Below are 13289 nucleotides of genomic sequence, written 5' to 3'. Positions count from 1 at the left end.
GACATGAAAAGAAACTTGAACAGTTTCACGCTATCACAAACCTTAGCCCTTTTGAACAGATATCACACAATGAACACATAGCACATTCTGCTCAATAATGAGACTTCAGACAAAAGCCAGCAGTGTGCCCAGGTGGCCAAGAAGGCCAAAGGCACCTGGCCTGTATCAGCAATAGTGTGGCCAGCAGGACCAGGGCAGGGATTGTCACCCTGTACTCAGACTGGTGAAGACACATCTTGAATGCTTTGTTCAGTTCTGGACCTTTCACTACAAGAAAGACACGGAGGTGCTGGAGCATGACCAGAGAATGGTAACAGAGCTGGAGCACAAGTCCAGCAAGGAGTGGCTGAGGGAACTGGGGACTTCTCCAGGATTTTATCCTGGAGAAGAGGAGGCTCAGGATGCACCTTATCACTTTCTACAACCACTTGAAAGGAGGCTGTGGCTAGGTGGGGAGCTAGGCAGCTAGAGGAAATGGCCTCAAACACCACTAGAGAAGGTTCAGGTTGGACCTCAGGAAGAATTTCTTCACTGAAAGCCTTGGAATGCGCTGCCCAAGGAGGTGGTGGAGTCACCATTCCTGGAGGTGTTCAAGAAAGGACAGGACATGGCATTTGGCGCTAGAGTTTAGTTGACATGATGGCTTTTCTTTAAAGGCTGGAACAGATGATCTTGGACATCTATTCCAACTTCAATAATTCTGTGAAAACTACACTCATTATACAAAGGGCTTTGTCTATCAATGGTGGAGTCAGTCTGGAGTATTTCCTATGGCAGAAGTCTTGGGCCATTATATGTCTGAGAATAAATATCTTTACCAAGATATTTATCCGGGTAACACAAAAAAAACCAACCCAAAACTTGAAGAGTACATAGACAGCTACGATGAGTTTGCTGAATCAGTTGAGATTCCAAGATTGAGAATGTTTGTTCTGCGAAATGCTGTCAATGCAGTAAATAATTTACAAATCTGCAGAAACTTAGAAATGAACCAAATTTCTTATTTTAGAACAGAGAAATATGTAGACAAATTTTGAGTCTAAACCTAGGGCTGGGCAGAAATTCAGGAGAAAAATAAATCTCGCTTTCTGTAGTTGATTTTCTAGAGATAGTATCATTACAAACTTTGTGTGTGCTCTCTTTATATAGCAAGAATATGTACAGGTTCTGAGATTCTACCCTGGTTCAGGAAGGTCACTGTATCATTACTAAACAGCAAATATTGATAGTCAACCAGATAACACCAAACATAGCTGAGAAGCAGGTATCATCATAGGACATGAGGTCTCTACAGAGAACAAACACAACAATCAACAATATCTCTCTAGCCTTTCAGCAACAGTCATTCTGACCATCCAGGATAATCCTGGGGCTCGTTCTCTACATTTCTTAGTTTTTCCATTGGCTCCTAGTGGAAGATGGCACTGAAGTTTTATGAAATCCTGTAGTAATTTGCAAACATCTTTTTTTTTTGTGATTATTGACCGCTATCTTATCAAATCCTATATAATGCAATCAAATGTAAGAAGAATTTATTAGCATTGACATTTAGCCTTCTTTAAAATGATAATTTTGAATCCACTTCTGTTCTGTTTACCCTGGCTCCCCTTGCTCACTGTTTATCACTAGCTTGGATAGCAGACAAAGAAGCTTCTGTCCAGGAGACTGCACACATCACTACCATCTCCATTTTATAGTTTTGTCTGTACTTGCTAATCACACCACAATACTCATACTTTCTTTAAGTATTTGTGATACTTCCTCTGATTATCTCTAAGCCTCTTCATGTTACTTGACTTTCAAAGATGATGCAGCAATGTCACATCACTGATCATACTCTCTGTTGTGACCCACATGGTTAAAAAGCAATTACTAAGATTATCAGGAAGTTAGGATTCACACTTTTCAGTATTTAAAAAATTATCTTTCCACTTGTACAATAACAGCTTCCAAAGAATCACGTGAAACAGTATCCTAGTATTCCTTTAATTATCTTGCAGGCAAAGATTCTCTCAGATGTTGATAAAAGCCTTTCACCCATCCTACCCCAGAAGTATCATTCCCTAAGCATGAAAGCTGGAAAAAAACATTTGTTAGAAAACAAATGAAGAACAATGTTTAATATATGGTTCATTGCACATTGGAGAGAAACTTCAAGAATGTTCAAGAGCTACACTTCTTAAAATCCATAGGGAAGTGATTTTCCACACTCCTGAAACATGATTTAAATACGTATACACCAATTGATGTATAAACCTGGACACAATATTCCAGATATTTTACTGGAAAAGCTTTTGGAAAGAAAGGCTTTAAGAAGTGTGTATATTGTGTATATAGGATTTCACATATGAGTAATTACACTGTAAACAAGTTCATGAAGGTATAAGTAGGAGAAGAGAAGCAGAGCATTCATATTGTATTCACAATGACATTTGTCTGTTGGAAAAGCTAGGAATCTTGTGATTACAGAACCTGAGGAACACACTATTGCCAACAGATTTTAAAAGACAGGAGTTAAAATGTGTAAATACAGTGTGTCTTTTTTTTTCTCCTTTAACATGATCTTATTTATCACCTTTACATAAAAGGAGTTTTCATGTAAACAGGATCAGACAATTCACCCTGGAACTCTAGCTAAACCAGTCTGAAAATTGAGAATCTGTGCCTCCAGCAGACTCAAAAAGGGAAAAACAGCCCCTCTGAAAGCATGGTAAAGGCCTACCCAGAGTATAACACATAGTCTATATGATTTAAGTACACTAGAATAATTTTTCTGTAAGAACTGAGATAACGAAGAAATGGTATTCCAAAAGTAATGTGTTAAGAATAAGTATCATCAAATCTGGAAGAGACTTGAGTGCCATACCTGGACTCTAGCATGGCTTTCTATATAGCTTCTCATAATAATTTTACTGACAAGGTGAAGAGTGTTAATCTAGTGTAATCTAGACAAAAACATGTTGATTATTGTAAACCCTACTTTGAAGCTATGCTCACACAAATTCAGTTTTTCTTAATAAAAATGAAGTGAGTATACGTGAAGAAGTGCAGCTTTCCAGAGCACTGTCGTAAGAATAATAGTTTAAAATATTTGTCAGTAATTTCTTTTCATGTAACAGAATTAAAGACTATTTTATTAATCTAAGTATCTTTCCTGCTTTTGCTTTAAATCTTTGAGAGGCCAATCCCTGCTTTTAAAAACAGAATCAGAAGTTGTCTTGACTAATTTGAATAACTTTCTGAAACAAAACAAATTCAGTGACAAGAAGAACAACCTTCTTATTTATCTGTGAATAAGAAAACCATAATAGGAAGATAGACAAGCTCTGTACAAAGGCAGTAGAATGTTTAAAACAACTTGCAATATAAATCTGAGTTATCAGCAAAGAGCAGCTATACTTGCATATGAAACAGTAGTATCAGACCAAGTAGCCTCTAGTACCTTCCTGACTACTCATCCTAAATCTTCAAATAGAAATGTATTTCTGTTCTAGGACAGCAGAACATCAAGACATATGTAGACCAATTAGAGGTCAGGTAAAAACATCAAACACAACTGGGGGCTCAGAAATGATGACTTACATAAAGGTAATATAAACTGTGCTGTTCAGTCTGTAGATTAGGTTAGAGCAAGGCATGATAATGTTCTTTGATATGTAAATGTCTGATATTAAAAAAAAGGATGTGATCTGTTTTTCTTTGCCCATTGGAAAGAAGTCAAGAAGCATCATGACTAACTACAACAAAAGTGATTGAGGTTAAGCATTAGGAGTTTTCTAGCACTAAGAATTTGAATAACTTCTATGGCAAAGCCAAGGAAACTCTGTTACTGACATTTTAAAATATATGGAAGGTACTGAGAGCATACAGCTACAGCTCAGCCAACATGAGTGTAAAAAGATGGCAAGTCCTCAAGTCCTTTCCTGTAGCTTTTTCTAAAAACCTAGAATTTTCCTCTGGAAAGCTTCCCAAATTTTGCATTAGATATAAAGAAAATGTTACTTACTTAGATCAGCAGACAACAATGACACTTATTTTTAAAGAGCGTAACTTAAAATTCAAACTTAAAGGGATGGTATATGAGACAGATAAAGAACATACATTTGAGAAGCTTTTAGGGACAGATTGTATTCACTTTCCTTATCCTCTTCCAATAGTTTTCAGGGAAAAGTCTCACCACTCTACTCAGAGATTGAAATGCCTCATGAAAAACTCAGCTTTGGCTGTTCTGCCTGCGAATGGATGTATTTAGAGCCTTCTTGTGTAAAAAATTAAGACTTCAAGGAAGAAACAAGAATGAACGTTCATTTTAGTGCTATCACAAATCAAGTGCTATCACACTTGAACAAATTTCTTCTACCTTTCTTTTGAAGGAAAGAAGGGAAGATTGTATTTTTTCTTCACAAGTAGCACTGAAGAGAGAGCACTGAAGTCTACTGTACTGATTTGAGAAGATTCCTAATTCTTCTTGTTATCTAGTCTATATTCAGAGACTAAGTGTAACGCAATCTCTCTGGAGAAGTTCTGTGAAGCCCTAAGAAGATCAATGTGATCTTTCCAAATTGTTCAGAAAATAATCAAATATTGACTAACAATTTCTGGAGGAATACAACCTATTTGTGGAAAAGAGTGCAAAATTACATAATTTCATAAGAGTTGTTACTAGTCCTTACAGATGTTTTCCTAAGTATTTAGGAAACTGTATGGAAATGATATGGACTGTAAATTATATTAACACACCTCTTCATTAAGCAATGGACTAAAAACGTTGTGGAAGGCTTTCCTTTATCCAACTCTTTAGCAGTTTCCTCAAGAAAAAATTAAGAATTAAAAAAAGAAGTGAGGTTCCATAGAAGTAGAAAAGTAGAACAAATTGATAAAATATTCTGCTGAGTAATCAATCTTCAAAAATGAAGATTGATTATATTATTCTTCAATAATGGAATCCAGAGGATATTTTATGAGGTCAACAAGAGGAAAACACTCCATGACACTCCATGCTCTATTCACAGAATGCATTTTCAAAAATTGGATGTGGCAACAGATGACAGTATGAAAACAGAGGCATTACAATGTCTGCATAGCTAAAACCAAAAAATTTTTGGGACTAAACTTCAGCTGCTTTTGTACCTTTAGTGAAGCAGAAGTGAAGCAAAGACAGTGAAATTTTACTCCACTGATTAAGTGAATAACAACTCAAAATGCAAATAGAAGTCCTGCCATCTCTCAAGTATTTGCCTGTGTTGCAAACAAAATATCTCCCTCATTCAGATTCTGTCAAACAGACAACTACATTCAGTGTGAAGGTAATTCAAGACTGTGCAGTCATGAACTCCATTTCTCCAGAAGTCCTGCAACCTTTGGTAAAATGCCTCAATCCTCTATCTTATATAAGGAAGCTCAGACATTATAACAACCTTCCTGAGATTTATCTCAAAAGATTGGTTACATCTTTTCCATTCTTCTTGTCCTTCCAGACAAATGGTAAGTACTTTGCTCATTTTCTTAATCAAGGTTTGTGACCTGCCAACCAAACTTTCAGAAACTAATAAAAGAGCAACAAAAACCTTGGCATAAATACTCGTTGTATTCATCCCAACTTTCACTACAAATCATAGGCCAAAAATTCCCTGTAGGGGATCACATGTTCTTAGTAACACTGAAATTATTAACACCTCCTCCATACATTTCTAAAACACTAGATGGACCATCAAGAACTGGTTCTCTCAATCACGGTTCATTAATGTCTTGAAGAGGGCAAAATGGTAGCACCACTAGCAGCAGTATTTCAGTTGTGCAGTTTATCAAAGGGAAAAGTGAAGTTAACATAGAAATAAATCAGAAAGCTCTTCTTGCACTTTAACGCTAATGCTGAAACATTACAATCTGAACTACACAATCAGTTTATTTTCAGAAATAATCTGAAAAGGTATCTCTTCAAATCTGAGTTCTGAGACAGCCAATTGAAACAGCAGCAACTTTAAAAAAAATCAAATATTGTCTGACTGACTGGTAATCACTGATCTGAACGGGTTAACTTAGATCCACAGCCTTGATAAACCTATAAGCCTGACAAAGAGTGAAAAAAACCACCTTTACACAGGTGTGTAAAGTCTTACAGGAAGTCCTTTAGAACAAGACCTCCTGAAATACTGAAGTTCCTAGCATTCTATACACATACTTCTCACCTGCCACCTGAACCATAGGACAATTCAGTTAGGAAGGGACCTTAGGAGATATTTAGTTCATCCTCATGCTCAAAGCAGGGCAAGGCAGGGACACATTATGTCAGGTTTTATCCAACCTGATCCTGAAAACCCTCAAGGACAGACAACAGATTCTATGAGGATTCTTTTCCACTGCTTGACTGTCCTGATAGTGAAAAAGTTCTTCCCTAGATCTAGTTAGAACCTCCTATTTAAATTTAAGTCCATTGTATTTCACCTTTCTTCCATAATGATGAAAAGACTGACTCAGATCTTCCAGATAACCTCCTCATAGGCATGGAAAGACTGCCCTGAGGTCCACCCCTGACAAACTTGTCTCTTATCCAGGCTGCATATACCTTCACCTTTTCTGTAATCTCCACCATCTTCTGTTCTCTTCTCTGCCTAAACTGATCACCCAGTAAGACTTATTTTTTTGTTTCAGGTCTACAGAGAAGAAAGTACTCTTTCATTTTTCAACTATTGCCCTGTAAATGTACAATCACTGAAAAAGAAAATTAATAATATGTCCCAACCCCCACCTTACCAAGTGGATTTTAGTATAAAGAATTATTTTGAGCAAATTTTTTTCTGTTTCCTCTCAACTGACAGACAGTTCACCCCATACCTCTTCACAGCTAAGGTTTTCAGGCTTTGTTTATAATGTGTGTATTGAGCTCATTTATTGTCACATTTATAAAATTTCATGATTGTAATTAAGACAAGTGTTTCATATTAATACACTTTTGAGCTGGTTAAGCGTTCAATACTCGTAATGCTGCCTTTAAAACTTTTCTTATGTAAAGCAACTGAATTCTTATAAAGAATTTAATTCTCAGATTGGAAAGGATTTTAAATCCTTCTGTCCTCCATAAATTTGAGCTTTATTTTGAAGGATGATTAGTTAATATTCAGACCCTCAGAAATTTCTTCTGGATCAGGGCTCAAAATAATTTTCCATCCAAAACATAATGACACAGTCTCTAGTACTTTTTAAATACAGAAGCCAGGAGGAAAAACTAAATACCTCTTTAAATCCTCTGTTCTTTAAAACTGGGAAAAATAAATTGACATATATATGACTGCTAGACTACCTTTCAGGGCTCCATCACTTCCAGCTGGAGAGCAGACTGACTGTGGTGACCTCAAGGAAAAAGACGCAGCATTCCTTATTGAAGGATCGCCATCCTAAAGTAAGAATGATTTAAAAAGTTAACATATTAACATAAACATCTGTTAAAATAAAAACTGAGATTAGTACATCAATTGATAAAATGGATTGGACAAAAAAACATACAAGAAATACCAGGAAAAGAGTCACACTAAAGTCTTTATCATTTATACTGCTATTAGACTAAAATATAAGCAATGCTCCAATCACACCTAAGAAGAATCCATAACCAGAACAGGCAGACAAAAATAAATCTTTATGTACCTTTTCTGGTTAGACAAGCACTTTTGGGTTTACACTAAGATTCCATTTAGAACTTTTTGTTGTCAGTACTCATAGTAAATAGCTGAAGAGCAGATGCATGACCTTTATATATCACCATTTGAAAGAAATAGAGCATAAAATGTCGATTTTTATAATTCAGGTTTTTTATATAATCTATCCTTAAAAGATTACCCGGAATGCCATCTTTCTCTTATAGTTCAACAAAGTAATACTTTGTATCTACATTCTCAGCATACAGAAGCCAGGACTGAACAGAATCTCTAGCAGTCCCATTGCAGCAGCTGGGTTAGTCTCATGTGAAACACAGCTAGAGTGATTTTAGCTTGTAAGAGTTAAACAGCAAACAATAGCAATATGAAGCACTTCCCCAACCTGCTCCAAAGCAATTAATAATTTCTAACAAATGTTTTCATAATATATAATACTAATTGCAATGTAATTATGTCCATGCTCTATTTTTAGCAATGTAAAGGTGTATTTTTTACTCCCACACTATCCTTATATAAAATACGAAATGCACTATTCCAATCTCCATTCAGAGTTTTACATGGGTTTTTCCAATGCTTTTGTGAAGCCCTCTGCTGGTCACGACTACTCATTCACACAATGCCCAAACTAAACTTTAACTATAGAACGGTATTTCCCACTTCAGCTACTGTTGAAGCATCTATGAGAATGTCTGGGGAAATGAAAAGCTAGTAAATTCTGTATCTAGGAAGACAATACGTCTATAATTATAAAGAAATTCTAAAAACGTCATTCTTCCAAAAGGTACAGCCATACAAATGAATGAAGTCTCCAAAGAAGTTCTACAGTTATTTCATGTTTCCTAATTAAATTGATAATTTCAGTAGTTAACATTTTAATGTGGCCCTTTTTGAGGTATCTGGATACATGCAATTTTTTCACATAGCCTTTTCTTTCCTATTTTTTTTCAATCTGAATTATCTGATAAACACTTTTTAACCTTTTGACCAATACAAACCGAATTAATAGAATGTTAGAAGGGTAATATGCAATTATGTTTCTACACGTCTGCATGAAAGAAATCAGCATCCAGTAGTGAGACAGAAAGCTACACTGGTATTTCAGGGAGAAAGCAGCCTGCCCAGATGGACAATCACACAGCCCCTCTGACAAGGGCCAACAGCAGAACTGCACCGCGTGTAGCCAGAGACTGGCCATTCACAGCCCTCGTGAAGGGCTAGATGACACGGCTAAGGGAAAAGGAAAGAGTCTCAAGTTTATGGACTTAAGGTGATTACAACTCAAAAAATACAAATCCTTAAGAAATCAGATTTCATCAGTTTTATCACCTATGGGTACTTACCATACAACTACATTAGATTTTTTTTCTTTCCATTCACAGTACACCGTGGTGTACTGTGAATGGAAAGAAAAAACTAAACTTACACTGTGGTGTTAACTACACTTATTTTTTACAAGAGTGCTTGCTGAAGGAGTCGCTGCTTTCTGAGGAAATTCTCATGGGCAAAGACGTTTAATATTCAGACCAGCACAATAAAATGAACTCATTATCAAAAGTATATGATGTTATTTTAAGTGAAACTAAACTGGTATTCCACTGAGTTACTCATTTAGCTACTGCACTGAAATTATAGAACTTTTTTTTTTTCCCCAAACTGACTTTTTTTTGACTTGTAATAAATCTCAAAAAGACACCCATATTGAAAAATAAGCTTAACTTATAACTTATCAGGTAATTTAGCTTATCAAGTATGTTTTATTAAGTCAGGAGAATATATTTAACCATGATTGTCAAAGACACAGGCAAAGACAACTCTTAATAAATTAACTAAACAAACTAGGTACATGACATTTCGGGTAGAGATGTCACTCCTACCACAGCTGACAAATTTTCAGAAATGTGCATTTACACTTTCTAAGTTTGGAGCATCAGCAAATGATGAACTATGTTCTAGGAATGCTCTCAAGTTTCCCAAAAAATTGTACTTAAATTGAGTGAACGTGTAGTGAGCCTTCAAGAGTACACTTGCTGGTTTTGTATTTCAGAGATACACAATGTATTAGCTTCTTTAAAGCAATAAAATCCTAAAATGAATAAAAGTAATTTAAGTTCCTGAGTTTTATGAGTCTTAAAATACTCATTCATAAAGATCTTCTCCGAAACAGAAAAGGCTGCAACATTATAATTATTATTCATACAGAGATACAAAACTTTAATCAAAGTTCTACAAATTGTTTTCTGCATCACAGCTTCTAAAATCATCTTTAAAAGGTATAATTACAAATAAAACACAGGTAACACAATTGCACCATTAAGAAAGTGCACAAAAGGATAAAAGTGCAAGTTTACAAAATTTACTACTTTTTATGTCTAGCATTTCTCCAATTAGACCAGCCACTGAGGATGCACTATGTTTTCATAGTTGTCCCTTTTCAAATGAGTCTACATGTCTGAAACTGAAATCTACCTTCAGTGGTTTTATCCATCAACAGCATCATAAAATATCTGACTTCTAAGGCAGTTAAAAACATACTTGCTTTATCATAGTAAATATCGGCTTTATGATAATAAATTGCTTAAGGTAACATACATCACTACTGAGTCTGTGCACCATCTGTAGGTAGTCTTCATTTGAGCCATGTCTAGAATTATCAGCATGATGATTAGCTGAATTTCCAGACAACTGACTTGAAACTTTATTTTCATGGAGATTCCTCATCCCAGCTGTGACAATGGGACTGGACACGGAAGCTGAAATATAAAGAAGTTAGTAACTATATTGATACAGTCACGCAGTTATGAACTTGAAAAGATTCAGTGAAAATACCCTAATGGCGAATATTAAAGCGAGGGATGTAAGAGGCCTGGAATCTGAACAAGAATCCAACTTGCCACAAATACCTTGCTTAAAAATACATTATCTAAAATTTTTCAGAAGTATTTAAAATCTTTAAATTGATTACAAAAAACTTTGTTTACTTCTATATAACTTGAATTCACTACCTTAGTAACTTTCAAGGTATTCATGAGACGTATTACATATAAAGCAGCTGTATATATATTCTAAGCATAATGTTAAACTTCAAGAAAAAAAAAAAATTAAAGAATCCAGTAGAATTCTACTTACCAACCAAGAAATGCCCTAGATACCTTAATACTGATCATGTGCTCAGGATTGTTTTTAGACAAGGGAAGAACAAAGAAATTCATTTGTTCTGAAGGTTGTCTTTGCCAGTTACTGCATACCCTGAACATAATTCTAGCCAATTAAATAGAATTAACCTGACACTAAAAAGGGCCAGTAAGGCTAAAGAATCTCTAAAGTTAACTTCAGTTAATCCTAAGTTAAGAAAACTTAACTTTTGCTTGGTAGAAATGAGGGTTTCCCTAACACATGTGAGTGATACAGCTAACAAATACAACTTTGGGTAGCTCAGATTTTTTTTTTTATTGCCACATTTACAGGGCAACATGTAAATTGGACATAAACAGGGGAGCATTGCAACATGAAAGTGTTTTACCTCTTCTTCATCTATTTAATTTTTTTTAAAACAAAGTAGATGCCACCACTCTTTACAGCCAAAAAGCAAAGCTTAAATATACCTGCCTCAAAGATTTGCATCAAGCATGTGACTCCTTCCAAGAAATTAAGAAATGAAATGTGCACATGAAAGTAGACATGAAACAGGAGAATAAAATAAACACCACAGACTTACCTTGCTGCATTTGAGGATGAGCTGTATAACTTGGAGGATGTGAATACGGCATGTATCCTGCAGGGCTTTGAGGAGCATATGGACTAGGCACTGGACTGCTCTGTTGTGCCAAAAATCTGTTACCAGAGCTTGTCTGTGGTGGCACAAACCGACTAAAAAGAAAATGAAGAAAATGAAATTGAAAAAAAGTTTTTAGGTTTTTAAAATTTGGAATAGCAAATATAGACAAAATCTCTTTTGGAAATTATACTTTCAGAACACGAAAATTTCTTTAAGATAAGAAGTCCCCAGAGACTATTGAGAAGTTCCTTCAAAAGCAGTATTTTAAGCTATCTATACTTTCCTAACTGCAAATGTTAATTAAGAGTCAGAAGACAATAAAAAGCTTTCGTAAGACCTCCACGTAGGGAAAGGAAACAATGACACAAATATGTACGGAAATCAGGTCTGCAATTTCCAAAAGTTAAACTCAGAAGTTTGAATGAAAGTGAGTAGCAGTTTTAATCAACTTGGTCACTAGGATTAACAAAGAGCCATTTACTCTTTACTCTCCAGTAAGGTTCCAAGTAACTCCATCTAACAGAATGACACTGTCAAGATGCAGGAACGCTATAGGCAGTTAGGTAGGACCTGACCCAAGTCCACTGAATACAAATTTCTCTTTCATTTGCTTTATCTTACGACTAGTTCTACAGATAGGAAGCCATAAAAATAACATTGATTTGTGACAATAATACATGGACTTTATTAATTACATTCTTATGTCAGCTTCTCAAAATTAAAATAACCAAATAAATACACCCAAAAGTACATTACAAGCTTTCACGACCCTCAGTTCTGAACAGGAACTCCATGAAGGTAAGGTTCCATAGAAAGAAACAGTGAAGTACTTAACGTAAGAATTTTGCAAGGATTTCAAGAAAACTTTGTAGTCATTGTAATATGAGTATTACTCATTGTAATATGAGTATAAACTTTGTATTCATTGTAATATTCACAACTCAAACAACTTTTTCAGATATCCCCTTTAGATACAGAAGTTAAAAAATGTACTGGTTGTTGTGAAGACACACAACATTTCATTTACCAGTTACAGTAACTTGAGGTGAAACCTGAAATCAGTTTATTTTAATAATGATATCTACTAACTGAATATAGAACCTGTTAAAGCCCAAAATCAAGGTTGAAACAAGCAGAACTCTCTCATCTAGTCCAGAATACTTTAATATATTAATAAAAGCCTAAATTGTAGGTAAATGATATTTGCAAATACTCAAAAACTTAAAAAACCAGAAATCCGATGAGGATTCTGCTGGAAAATTGGCCAAACTACTGGGCTTATCTTTCTGCAAGAAGCCTTTTGTATAACTGTTACAGTAGTACTCCATGCTTTTACAATTCTTCTTTCCCACCTTTCTGCTAAACCAATACTGGAACAAGCTGGAATACACCAGCCTATTCTGTCCTATCCTCTTATCACCAGTCTCTGCCTCTAACATGGGTAGAAGACAACCAGAGGGTAACAGGAGGCAGAGGGACTCCTTAGGCAAGATACAAATTTGGCCCAATTACAGGATGGAGCAAGAGAGAGGAGAATTCACAATGAATCCTTAGACTACAGGGATTAGTTCACTGAGAGAAAGATGTTTCTTTGTGGGTGAAGAAACTCACCCCACTGTTAGACAAATGCCAAATCTGTTGTGACACTGATCACCTTCCACTTACATATTTGCAACAAGAATTGGCTGTCAGTGTAGGAAGTACTTGTAGTTCAGTCCCTTCCCACCCCACTTAGAAAAGATTACCTGGAAGGGCTATGTGAGATAGTGGTTTGTTGATAATTGGAAGATGCAGGACTACCACGCATGGAATTCTGAGAAATATTAAACTGTGACATCATCATCCCTATTAAAAAAAAGATG

General features: G+C 35.5%; 1 protein-coding gene across 7 annotated transcripts in view; it reads right to left on the bottom strand.

Moving 5' to 3' along the window:
- The window catches only part of NIPBL (NIPBL cohesin loading factor), a 147637-nt gene that overhangs the window by 72889 nt on the left and 61459 nt on the right, over nt 1-13289 (bottom strand). For all 7 annotated transcript variants that reach the window (XM_063423963.1, XM_063423962.1, XM_063423961.1 and 4 more), the window contains 4 exons: nt 13173-13272; nt 11368-11519; nt 10242-10402; nt 7301-7394 (listed from right to left, as the gene is read on the bottom strand). In XM_063423963.1, coding sequence (XP_063280033.1) covers nt 7301-7394; nt 10242-10402; nt 11368-11519; nt 13173-13272 — 507 coding nt within the window. The remainder of the gene's footprint in view (nt 1-7300; nt 7395-10241; nt 10403-11367; nt 11520-13172; nt 13273-13289) is intronic.

Source organism: Prinia subflava, chromosome Z (genome assembly GCF_021018805.1).
Source record: "Prinia subflava isolate CZ2003 ecotype Zambia chromosome Z, Cam_Psub_1.2, whole genome shotgun sequence".
In the NCBI taxonomy this organism is placed as follows: Eukaryota; Metazoa; Chordata; class Aves; order Passeriformes; family Cisticolidae; genus Prinia; species Prinia subflava.
This window is presented reverse-complemented; position numbering and strand designations above follow the sequence as displayed.